The sequence below is a fragment of the Eptatretus burgeri genome, chromosome 10 (genome assembly GCF_056783735.1).
Source record: "Eptatretus burgeri isolate ZD-2024b chromosome 10, Ebu_testis_v1, whole genome shotgun sequence".
NCBI lineage: Eukaryota > Metazoa > Chordata > Myxini > Myxiniformes > Myxinidae > Eptatretus > Eptatretus burgeri.
The window spans coordinates 64,390,639-64,401,940 of record NC_140970.1 but is presented as its reverse complement, the minus strand read 5'-3'; the positions used below and the strand labels follow the sequence as shown (position 1 = coordinate 64,401,940).

The 11,302-nt window shown below is 40.6% G+C and overlaps 1 protein-coding gene across 1 annotated transcript in view; it reads left to right on the top strand.

Moving 5' to 3' along the window:
• LOC147018720 (glutamine--fructose-6-phosphate aminotransferase [isomerizing] 2-like) overlaps positions 1-5,661 on the top strand; it is a 70,219-nt gene extending 64,558 nt beyond the window's left edge. The window contains exons 17-19 of the mRNA XM_085898722.1: positions 1,490-1,657; positions 3,805-3,966; positions 4,719-5,661. Of these exons, the coding sequence (XP_085754848.1) occupies positions 1,490-1,657; positions 3,805-3,966; positions 4,719-4,763 (375 nt within the window). The 3' untranslated portion in view covers positions 4,764-5,661. The remainder of the gene's footprint in view (positions 1-1,489; positions 1,658-3,804; positions 3,967-4,718) is intronic.
• The last annotated feature ends 5,641 nt before the right edge of the window (positions 5,662-11,302 follow it).

Sequence of the window (11,302 nt, the reverse complement as noted above, 5' to 3'; positions counted from 1 at the left end):
AAGATCTCCATGGTAATAAACATGAAGGACGTGGAGGGTTCAGAGGATCCATCTCGACGAGTCTGGCTTCCCAATCCAGAGGGAAAGAAGCTGTCTGACCTCTGCTCCTCCCAAAGTAAAAATCTCTTTACGCTCCTCGAGCTGCCAGAAGACTTTCTCGAGGAAAAGGATCCATCAAACTGGAAGAGCTTTGAATCCTACGTCAAAGCAAAGCAGAGGGTTGACTCTTTGAACGTCGTGAATGATGTGGCCGAAAGAGGCGTCGCCCTCATCCAAGATTTCACTAAAGCTGGTCGAACAAGAGATGAGGCTCAAGTGCAGTACCTTGTTCAAGTGATGGAGGATGACCGACGGAAATACCCAAAGGCCTCAAAGGAAACTTTGATTTTATAAAGGCATATTATTTACTTTTCAGGATAATTTTTTTAAATTGTTTTCATCAAAAGAGATTTTCATTTTAATTTAGCCATGTTGTACTAATGGAGAAGGATGTCAAGTGCCTGCGCAAGTCCTAAATATTATTTAATCTTAATAAAACTTGGAAGATTTTAGTTTTTCATGAAACCTCACCATTTGGAAGGTTCTGCAAACTTCTATTGCAAATTTGAATATTCACCATAGTAGCTAGAAGCACCCTAAATGTGTATATATATATATATATATATATATATATATATATATATATATATATATATATATATATATATATATATATGTATGTATATATTTCCAGGTAAAGGCCGTCACACCAAATATTGAAATTTCATGCAATAATATTGTAAAATAAATTTATTTTTGAGCTCACCTGGACTTTAGTCCAGTAAGCTTAAGCAATTTGGCTGTATCTGTCAGTCGGTGAGTCAGTGAGTGAGTGAATGAGTCAGTCCATAAACCCCTAATTCATTTGAACCAAATACATGATTTTATTGAAACTTGGCCACAAGCTTTATATCTGGTGCTGAACGAAGGTATCTTGACTGCATCAAAACATGCACTCATTAAGAGGGTTTACCAGGGGGTTAGGGGGAAGGGTGAGGGATTGACCCTCCAAAATAGGTATTTGCTCTCTTCTCCAAAACTACAAACACGATTTTCATGAAACTTGACCACAACCTTCATCACCTGTGATGTCCCAAAATACATTGAGCGCATCAAAATCTGCGCAAATGAAAGGATTCTGTGGGGGAGGGGGGTGTGGGTTGAGTGACTGTTGCTCCTGATTCAAATGAGCTTTTGTTGCTTTTGGTAGCTTTGATCCTATCCTGATCCTATTTGTAGCTTTCTTTAATAAGGCATGATTATGGTGACACCTTTTATTTATCAAAATATGTCACTGTGACAATAAAAAATGTTATGTTTATTTACAAGGTGGCCAAAGCCAAAAAAGAAACATTTTTCTGGTGTCAATGGAGTGTATATGACTGGGTTGACCTCTGGTAGTGACAGTAAAGAGGAGATTCCTATGATTCCTGGTATGTGTTTTGTGCAGAAAATTAAGGAAATAACATACATGCATTCCGAGGGCATCTTGTCTGGCGAGCTCAAACATGGACCGCTGGCACTGGTTGACAACAAGATGCCGGTGATCATGATTATCACAAGGGATGGTACATATACCAAATGCCACAACGCACTCAAACAGGTCACAGCCAGGCAGGTACGTTTGTTGAGAAAGCATGTTCACTCATCCCACAATGGTGGATCCAAGTCCACTCACACCAATCCCCCCCACCTCTAAAGGCCACGACCACACCATTCCAGGTCGAATCTTCTTGAGTCAATAGTCAAATCGAGTTTGAATGGCATTCCCTGATCGTTTTGTGACTCGATTTTTAAACAAACATCACTGAATAAAGCATGTACATACTGCTACATTCAAAGAACTTATTTGTTGATAGAATCACTAAATGGTTGGTCTGTTAGTGTTCTTATTAGAACCCGTTTTATGATTTGAGGTACCTATGTTAAAATCACATATACCATATGTGTTTGTCTGACATGCCATTAGTTATTTATATACATTTTTTATGTACAAATATCTCGTCACGAGGAGGAGTTAAACGACAGAGGGAAGCAGGTTCACAAACTGACAGAGGATTGTCAAGAACATGGAGACAAAGACATTGTACAAGAGTAGATGAGTAGCAGAAAAAAAGAAGAGTGATGGGAGAGGGATCACCTACACTCATTTGTTCCTCTTTTCTCCCACCTCAGTCTCTTCAACCTCATTCTTCCCTCCAGGGCTTCAAGAGTGCTGTTCACCACCATCTCAGTTATCCCTCATCTGCAACCATGATATTTTTTTGTACCCCATTAATGCTCCCCAAGCTTACCTCTTTCTAGGGTTCTAGATTTTGCTTCCATTTCTGTGATTGAGAGTTTGCAGCTGTATCCATCTTGTTCATCACCTGTGTCCTCCCCTTTCTCTCATTCTTCCCCATGTCCCTTATCCCTCCTTGTCTCCCTCTATTTTGTCATTTCACCCTACTGTTGGTGTGTTCCCCTGTACCCCCTCTTCCTGCTGTTCTTTTCATGCTATTACAACTTGGTCCATTTCCTGTTATAGCTCCCTCACGAGCCTTGACTGTATCAAAAAGAAAAAGAAAAAGAGGAATGAAGGAATTAGGATAACAAAGTTTGGACGTAAGGACGATGTATATAACCATCGGGATATACTGTATTTACTGGATTACACACATGCTCGAAAAGGCCCTCAGGGGAAGGTGAACGTGAACGTGAACAACAAGGAAGAATAACTTTTTCTTTGAATCCTGGTGTTGGCTTTATGGTTAAAGTGTCTGGCTTAAGATCTAGATTAGGGTCCTGAGTTTGAGCTCCTGCCATGCTGTTTAAAATAACACCGGTGGGTTGACTCAGCCTGTCATCCTTCCAAGGTCAGCAGAATGAGTACCAACTTACTGTGAAGAATGAGTCATTCAAGTATCCTGCGTCATCAGAGTGACGGCCCATCCAGGGTTGTGCCTCCCTAGCCAAGGAAAAACTGCCTTGGCAGCTTATTTACATCTGAAGATGTGAAGGGAGTGGTTATTCTTATTATTATCAATACTGCAAAGCATATTGAAGAAACGCTGTGCACAAAGTTGTAGTCAGCCTCAAAAGAAGCACCTTAAAGCAGAACATTAGCATGACATGAAATTATCGATGACACCATCTTGACAATTGGGGGTGAATTGACCTATTACCTAATGCACAAATGATGAACTCTCCCAATTATCTCAAACCTGTTCAGGCCAAGATGTTACAAACAGGACAAGACCAAAAAAGATGGGATCCAGCCATTAACATTAAGAGAGTAAATATAGAATACCAGAGGAGATGTGACTACAACAAAAAAGGCATTGGACTTGAAAGTGGATTGGGAGAGTAGCCAGGGTAGCTTGGTTCCACACAGGTGCGAAAAATGTATGAAGACAGAACACTGACACAGAATGTGAGAAGTAAGGAGAGTACAACATGGAGACACTTAATGATATGAATAGACAAAAGTTGGATAAAAAGGACTTTGCTTGCGGTGACAATGGAGCATCTATGAGAGTTTACAACCCAAGATCATTCGGTGAGATAGGAGGAAAAGTGGTTTCCACAAACTCAGGAATGTGGGCCTGAAGTCTAACTTCATCCTCTTTAAAACCATGTGATAGAATGGCAGCAAGTGAAAATCCTCCATGTCGTGACAACATAAAAATCATTTGAGGTGGTTCATAGTTCGAGACATATCGGGTGGAAGTAATTCCGATAATATTTCGAACAGGATTCACAAGGGTGAAATTATCTTCTCAACAGGGCCTCCCAGTGGTTCTTTGTGAGAAGGGTGACAAAGAAACCATGAGCCTTGCCTCCAAGGCTCTGCTACTCCCATCCACTGTAGATTGCCTTCAGGGAATCCTTGCCGTCATCCCCTTGCAGTTGCTGTCGCTGCATATTGCCAATCTGCGGAATATGGATGCAAGTACCTTTTTATTTTTTTAATTTAGCTTTTATTTATGAATTTAGCTGCTAACCCCCACTTTAGCAGGAAAAAATGGCTGTAAAATGCTTGTTGTTGTGTTGTATTTAGCTGATCCTTTCACTGTACACAATGTGTTAGGAAAGCAGGAAATTTAATTTTTCTTGAACCTCAAATCAAAACATTGTCATGAAAAATATTGAAAATGAGAATGGCTCTCAGTCGAGCGCATACCTCCACCAGGCTGAACAGTTTGTTTTGTATCCCACAAATAGGCCAGATCTTGATCCGGACCTGAACAAAGATCTTATCTGCTTGTTCTTGTCACCGACCCAACTCATCCAACTCGTTTCGTTTTGTTTCGTTTCAATCTGTCCATAATGTTTTTGAGATATCGTGCCATTTCTTGTTTTTGGCCATTTCTCTCAATGGTGAAGAATCGCTTCCAATTCAACAAACATTATCATATCCAGATCTTCACCAAAATCTCATCAATTCTTCCTTATCACACACCCAACCTGTCCACCAAGTTTTGTCCGAATCCGTTCCTAACTTTTTGAGATGTCCTGCTCACAGAAAAACAGACAAACGGGTGAAAACATAACCTCCGTCCACCGTCCGTGGCGGATGTAACAAAAACTTCCATCAACAACAAATCATTCAATGCCATTGAAAGTTATTATTTTCTTTTTTGCAACACTCTATTTTCACTTGATGGTCACACTCACTGCCTTTATGCATCCCTTTTCAGGTGGATTGCCCCAGGAATTTGGCGAAGTCTGTCACCGTGGAATAACGTTTCAGTGTTTTTGAAGCGACGTATCCATCTTGTGGCCCGATTGTGCAATACGAATTCTAGCCATTGTTCTTCCTTCGTCATTCTTATTGCTAATCTTTAGAGCATGTTTTTTTTTCAAAATCTAGGACCTCTAAATGAAGGTATTCAAAATAATTTGTACAGTGCTGATGTTTTTCACGAGTTGCGGCTTGCACCAAAACTTTTGCGGCGGTTTAAAATGGTGAACTTAAGACTTACTGAAATCGAGGTATGGTTTAATTTATATGCAGAATTTATTACGAGTTAAACTCGGTGTCTATTGTCATTATGCTACTTTTAGATTGCTGGACATTTTACTGTGATTTTATTTTCGATTATCCAGCATATTGTATTTTTTAATTGACTGAAAAAGCTTGATAACTCAAGGTGCCTTGCAACGAATATGTTGTGATTTTTGTTTTTAACTTAAAAGCTATTTTTGAACCAAAAAAAGCTTCTTGTTGGCTACATGGCAAATCTTTGTCAGGCTATTTTAGACTTTTAAAACGAGAAACTTACAAATGGAATGTTTTCAAACGTCATAACGGTTTGGATTTGACGCCTCTTAATTTGAAATGGTATAATGTGCCTTAACTGAGCTATTCTAAAGAGGGAATGCACAATATAGTATTGCTTTTTATTTATGACCATTGAACTGTGCCTTTTGGGTTCTGGGATATGAAGGTGCTCATTACATGTGGTAATTAGAAATAATGGTGCACCAAAAGCACATGTTATTAGGTTTTTTAGTTTGTTGGATGTATTTGTTATGGGATTTGTTTACCACAAACTTCACTGGAGCATGCAAGAAAATGTAAAAATGTTCTTTAATCTATGGTTTGGGTTCAAAAAAATAAATAAAATCTTTACTGTGTAATTATCATCATTCCGTATGCAGCACCTGACTGGTGGTTTGCATCATTGCTGGGAGCGCAGGTGTGTCGCTGACGCAGTGCTCTCCGTATATGTTCGAGCAGGAATTTGAAATTTGGCCAAAGTGTCAGGAATAACTCACCTACTCTTTGTGAAAGACACCGTGGGATATTTTACATTCACCAGCAGATGCTCGCAAGGAGGACACCCGACTTAATGTCGATCTGAAGGACAGCACACTTTGTAATGTAACACCTTGCCTGTGAAGCACCAATCCGACAGCTTATAGTCAGCTCAGAAATTGACCCCCAAACGAGACGGCTCGATGGTAAGTGCATTGCATCTGCACACCCAGGCAAAAATAACATTCCTTTTCTGCAGTAATTCTCTGCAGATTACTGGAGTATATGAGAGTACAACTCTCATATACTAAAGTTTTAACTGCAGCATTTTGCCTGCACAATCTTGTCTGTTAAATTGTAAAATCTGAAAACTCGTTCTGAGTTTTTAAAAGCCGGCATAACAATCCTGGCAGTATGGCATAATACCTGCAATGCAAAATTGGTCTTTCGATCTGGTATTTAGGTCGTTGATGTTGAGCCGAGTTCATGCTAGAGTGACCAAATCGCTCTTGAATACGTGGCCTCCACATCCGAGCAGATCTTTCTCAGAACTCACGTCAGCACACGGCAGATTAATACATTTCAATCACATAACTTTATTGAGTGGTCCACATCTGAGAAATTTGCAGGGCAACCAAGTTCCAGCATTTTTTTTCATCCCATTATGCTGACTGTTGGTGCTGTTGGTATTTTAGTCAACAATGGCTTCAGCAATTATTGATAAAAATCTGGCAATTATCGTCGTCTCTTCTATAGTTGCAATTTTAAATGAGATAGCCGACTGAATGTACAAGTGAAATGCTGGGCAAGACTATGGCGAACGATTCAGCAAAAATACAAGGCACATATGCCATTATCCAGGAATTGAGAACATTGAAATCGAGAAGCACTTTACAGATGGATCACTTGAACAATCACTGTATTTTGCAAAACCTCTAACTAAAAAGGAAGCTATCTTTTATAGAGTGGCTACACCTCGAGAATAGATTGGCAATAACACTAAGATACCTTGCGACTTATACAAGCCGAGTGTCACTGTACAAAACTCTAAAACAAGCCGTGTCTGTAATCATTCCTGATGTATGATGAACTGAAATCTCCCAGATGATAAAGGATAACTATTTGCAGGGAGGCACAAAAGCTGCCGGAAGAACAATACATTTATTTTTATCATGTGTAAAACATTTGACATGATGAACACACAAAAACATTAAAATCAAAGCACTATTAACTCTTTAAAATCAACAACCGTTTCTTTAAAATCAATATATGTATGAATGAGGTGTGTGTGTGTGTGTGTGTGTGTGTGTGTGTGTGTGTGTGTGTGTGTGTGTGTGTGTGTGTGTGTGTGTGTGTGTGTGTGTGTGCGTGTGTGTGTGTGTCATTATGAAGCCCTTTCTTTGATTTCTATGCAATTCCACACCCCAGCACAATCTCCACCAATTTTGCATACTCGCTGGGAGTACCTTGGCTCAAGACATGGGAATACAAAAATCGTCCCCCCTCCCACCCTCGTGAGGGAGCTGACATTCAATTTCCACCTGGCTGGCCCAATCCAACCAAATTTTGCATACATGCTGGGGGTACTCAGGGTCAAGTCACGGGTACAAAAAATAATAATAATAAAAAATCCCCCCCCTCCCCACAAGGCAATTCTCCATATGATTGTGTGTGCATGTCTGAAACTCATGGGGGAAAAAACCTGCTGGGCCAATCTTAAACAAATTTTGCATACATCCTGGGGGCACCCAGTGTCAGGTCATGTGCACAAGCCATCCCCCAAACCCCAATCCCCCCCCCAGCACACACCAGGAAATTCTCTGCATGTGTGTGTTTTTACAGCGCGTGCGCTGTATACAATTGCACCGAGTTTGAAATGACCCCGCCGGCATCTACCATGTCTCAGGTGTCCCCCGTGTCCCCCCCCCGCCACGTGCCTCAAGACAGCAAATGACGGCCGTCCGGTAGATGCAGTGCGTAACCTCGACGGAAATGGTGACAATTGACGGAAATACCCGAGTATTTCAATGTAAATTTGTGAAACTCGTGTTATACATATGTGAAAACCATTTAATTTATTGCTTGACGGAAAAAAACGAAGAAACGCGCCCCTCATGTACGAACGAATGAAAGACATCATTTCCGCCCACCATGGCATTTCGCGCCGAAAGACGTCACTTCCGCCCACCATTGCATTTCGTGCTGATCCCCGAATGCTGAAAGCTAAGGTCTTCTAATGCCATCATTCTTTTGCGGTCCCCTGCCACGCTGTATCGAATGATTTCATTCCTTCTGTTATATATATATATATATATATATATATATATATATATATATATATATATATATATATATATATATATATATATATATATATATATATATATATATATATATATATATATATGTGCTTATCACAATAATAACAAGATTTTTACATTTGAAATATTAAGTTCACTTTTCAAATGTTTTTCAACTGAAAAAGCATAAATTGCATATTTTAACATTAGTGTACTCATTTGCTTCTCCACACGCGCTGTATTGAAGGATTTCACTTGTTTGTATATCTGAACATGGAGAAACTGACCTCAACCAAGGAAATGAGGCAATTTGGCCCATCATTGCTGTGATGCACTCTCGGGTGCATTTTTGTTTCAGTTTTAAACGTTGATCTTCTTGACTGTTTACTGAAGTCTAAATAACCCAAACTTGATCAGGTAACCCATCTTCTTGTGAGTATATATTGTAACGTGCATGTGACTGTTACATGGTTACATGTACGGTGTAACTCAGAATGGTTTTGCTGAACTGAGATTGCCGAATGGTGATTGGTCAAATTGAACCATGGTTGTGAGTCTCATTCCCTTAATTCCTGTGTGGTTGATGCTATGATGACACCCCTGATGGCAGAACAATAGAACGTCCCCACAATGAGATTTACCAATGTAACAATGACGAGCAATGATGATGGGCACAGGACTATAAATAATTTATTAAACACAGGGATACGAGATAAGAATTCCAATGGAAGCCTCAATGAAGGCTGGATGCAAAACATGTACTTATCAAATTAATAAAATAAAGTATGTGATCCAGCTAAGGCCAAAGTTACGTACAAAATGAAGGGATTTGCATGGGAAAGGTAGGATGGTAGAAGAGAAAATTCAAATGCTGGAACAAGGACAAGGAGATAAAGAAACGCATCCATTGTGGAACCAGTGAACCATGCAGTCTGTGCTCAGGAACTCAGGGCAGAAAGGATGGGCTTGCTCTTCTGTCATACCTTGGCCACTTCATACCACTGACACTTGCGCACCATGGAGAGAGTTGGGGCTACCTTGTACACTTTCTTGTACTCAAACTGTACTACCCAATAGATCTCTGGTTGTTCTCCACTCTGAACGGGCACAGCACCAACTGACAAGGGGAGAACACACAGTGAGCAGTGGAGTACAGGACACAAGCAGAAGGACATGGGCTGCAAGTGGGAGAGTACAGGTGTAGAGAACATCGGCCACCGAGGTTTGTAGCATGAATGATTGAGAGCCTTTTTTAACAGAGTCGAGGTTCTTAGAGGAGCTAGGACACAAAATGGATCAGGAAGAATCAGAAGGAGAAGAGGAAGCACACAAGAGCGAGGTTGAGAGACAAAATTGAGAGAGACTTTGATTATGGATGTGAGCAAGAATGAGGAGTAAGGGAGAACACGGGGATGGACAATGTGGATACAAAACCACTCCCAGGAAAGAAGAAAAACAAAAGCTGGGAAGAGTTAACGAGGGTAGAAAAGATCAAAATTTTGGATGGGGGATGATCTGAGATGGTGGTGAAGAGCTGTCTTGACCTGGAGGGAAGAATGAGATTTAAGAGAATATGGAAGTTGATTCCACAGGTGGGAGAAAAGAGGAATGAATAGAGGTGTGCAGTGATTCTGGATTTTGGTCATTTCACCAGAATGGGGTTGTTGGCAGACCTTGTATGCCCTGCAGAAACCTAGTAAGGAGGGGGGGGGGCACAAAGCACAGAAAAAGCAGAGGGTGCAAGACAAGAAAGGAGGCAGTGGAAGACAGAGAGACCACCAACCTGTTTGCAATGGAAAAGTGATTGGACCATAGACTTTGCTTCATTGTGGGAGATTCTAATGATCTTTAAGGCCTTGGTTTCCATGTCGTCAAGCTGAGCAGGGTGTGGGGTCGAGGTGCCAGCCCAAAGGGGGTATTTGCGGATGAAGGCCTTGCAGGTGGATAAGAGTTCAGGTGTGCCAAAGAAGGCCTTTGCATGATTGAGGATGCCAAGTCAGTGACTGGATTTGGAAGCCAATGTGGAGGTGTGGTTTGACCAAGAAAGATCATAGCTGATAGTGAGGGCTAAAAGTTTGAGTTACTCAACGTCATCAAGATGATTGTTAAGAATGTATATAGGAGGGTTTTGCCAGACGGTCGTTTTGGAGAGAGAGTGAGTATGTGGGATTTGTCAGGATTGAAAGAGATATTCCAAGTGTTTGACCAGCTCATGATTCTACAAAGGTCTGCAGAGAGGGAAAAGGATACTGCCCACCTTTGTGAAGGATGGGGGATGTTCCTGCAGAGGGTAGAGTCATCAGCAAATAGATAAAAAGGAATTTCCAATCAAAGGCAAGAAATGCAAAGTTTAACATGTATCTACAAGCCAAATAAACACATAATTAAGAGAAATAAATATAAATAAGCCAGGGAATGACCGTTATTTTTGTACGTGCTGACCAAAAGACAGTTGTCTTTTTAATGTTTTTTGTATATGTTATCTTCTGCTCTCAAGATCCTGCAACAGTGTCAAGATAATCTTTTGAAACACAGTTTCATTGAATAAAATTTTGCAAATAGTCTGAAGTGCAACTCATTGCCGGTACCACAACTTCCACCAAAAGTCATCAGCTTTGTGGTCTCGGCCCCATGGTCAATGTTTCACAGCCCAAGGCCGAGCTTCTGTGGCTTCCTCCTCTGATCACAGTCCTAATATCACGGCTCATGGCCCGGAGCATCCATGGGCAACAAACTGCGGAGAACAGAAAAGGAACAACTTTCCTAAACAGCATCATGATACTTCTCTTCCATTCCCAGCCTCTCAACAACAATCAAGTAAGTTGAGACAAATCCATCATGCATTGACTCTGTCCACAAAAAAGTGGACGCAAGTCTCGCTTCAATTTTTTTTCGAGATAACACTGCACAACGATGTATAATTCTCATTTGAGATCCATTGGTTGATGGTTTCGTTTTAACCAGCTCACCGTTAACATTAATCTCTTTGGATTTATTGATAAGATCAAAATGTAATGAGGGAGTTTTCATGGCGTTGAAATGGTCTGATACACAGCAGTTGACCTTCAGCATATTTTCAGAGAAAAGCTACTGAATCATTCTCACATAGTTGGCTAGTAGAGTTTAATGAAAGGTTAAAGATGGTTGCTGTAACCCCCAGTTCATTCACATAATCTCCTTCAACAAATATATTCATGGAATTAAGCAATAGAGCACTCGACTT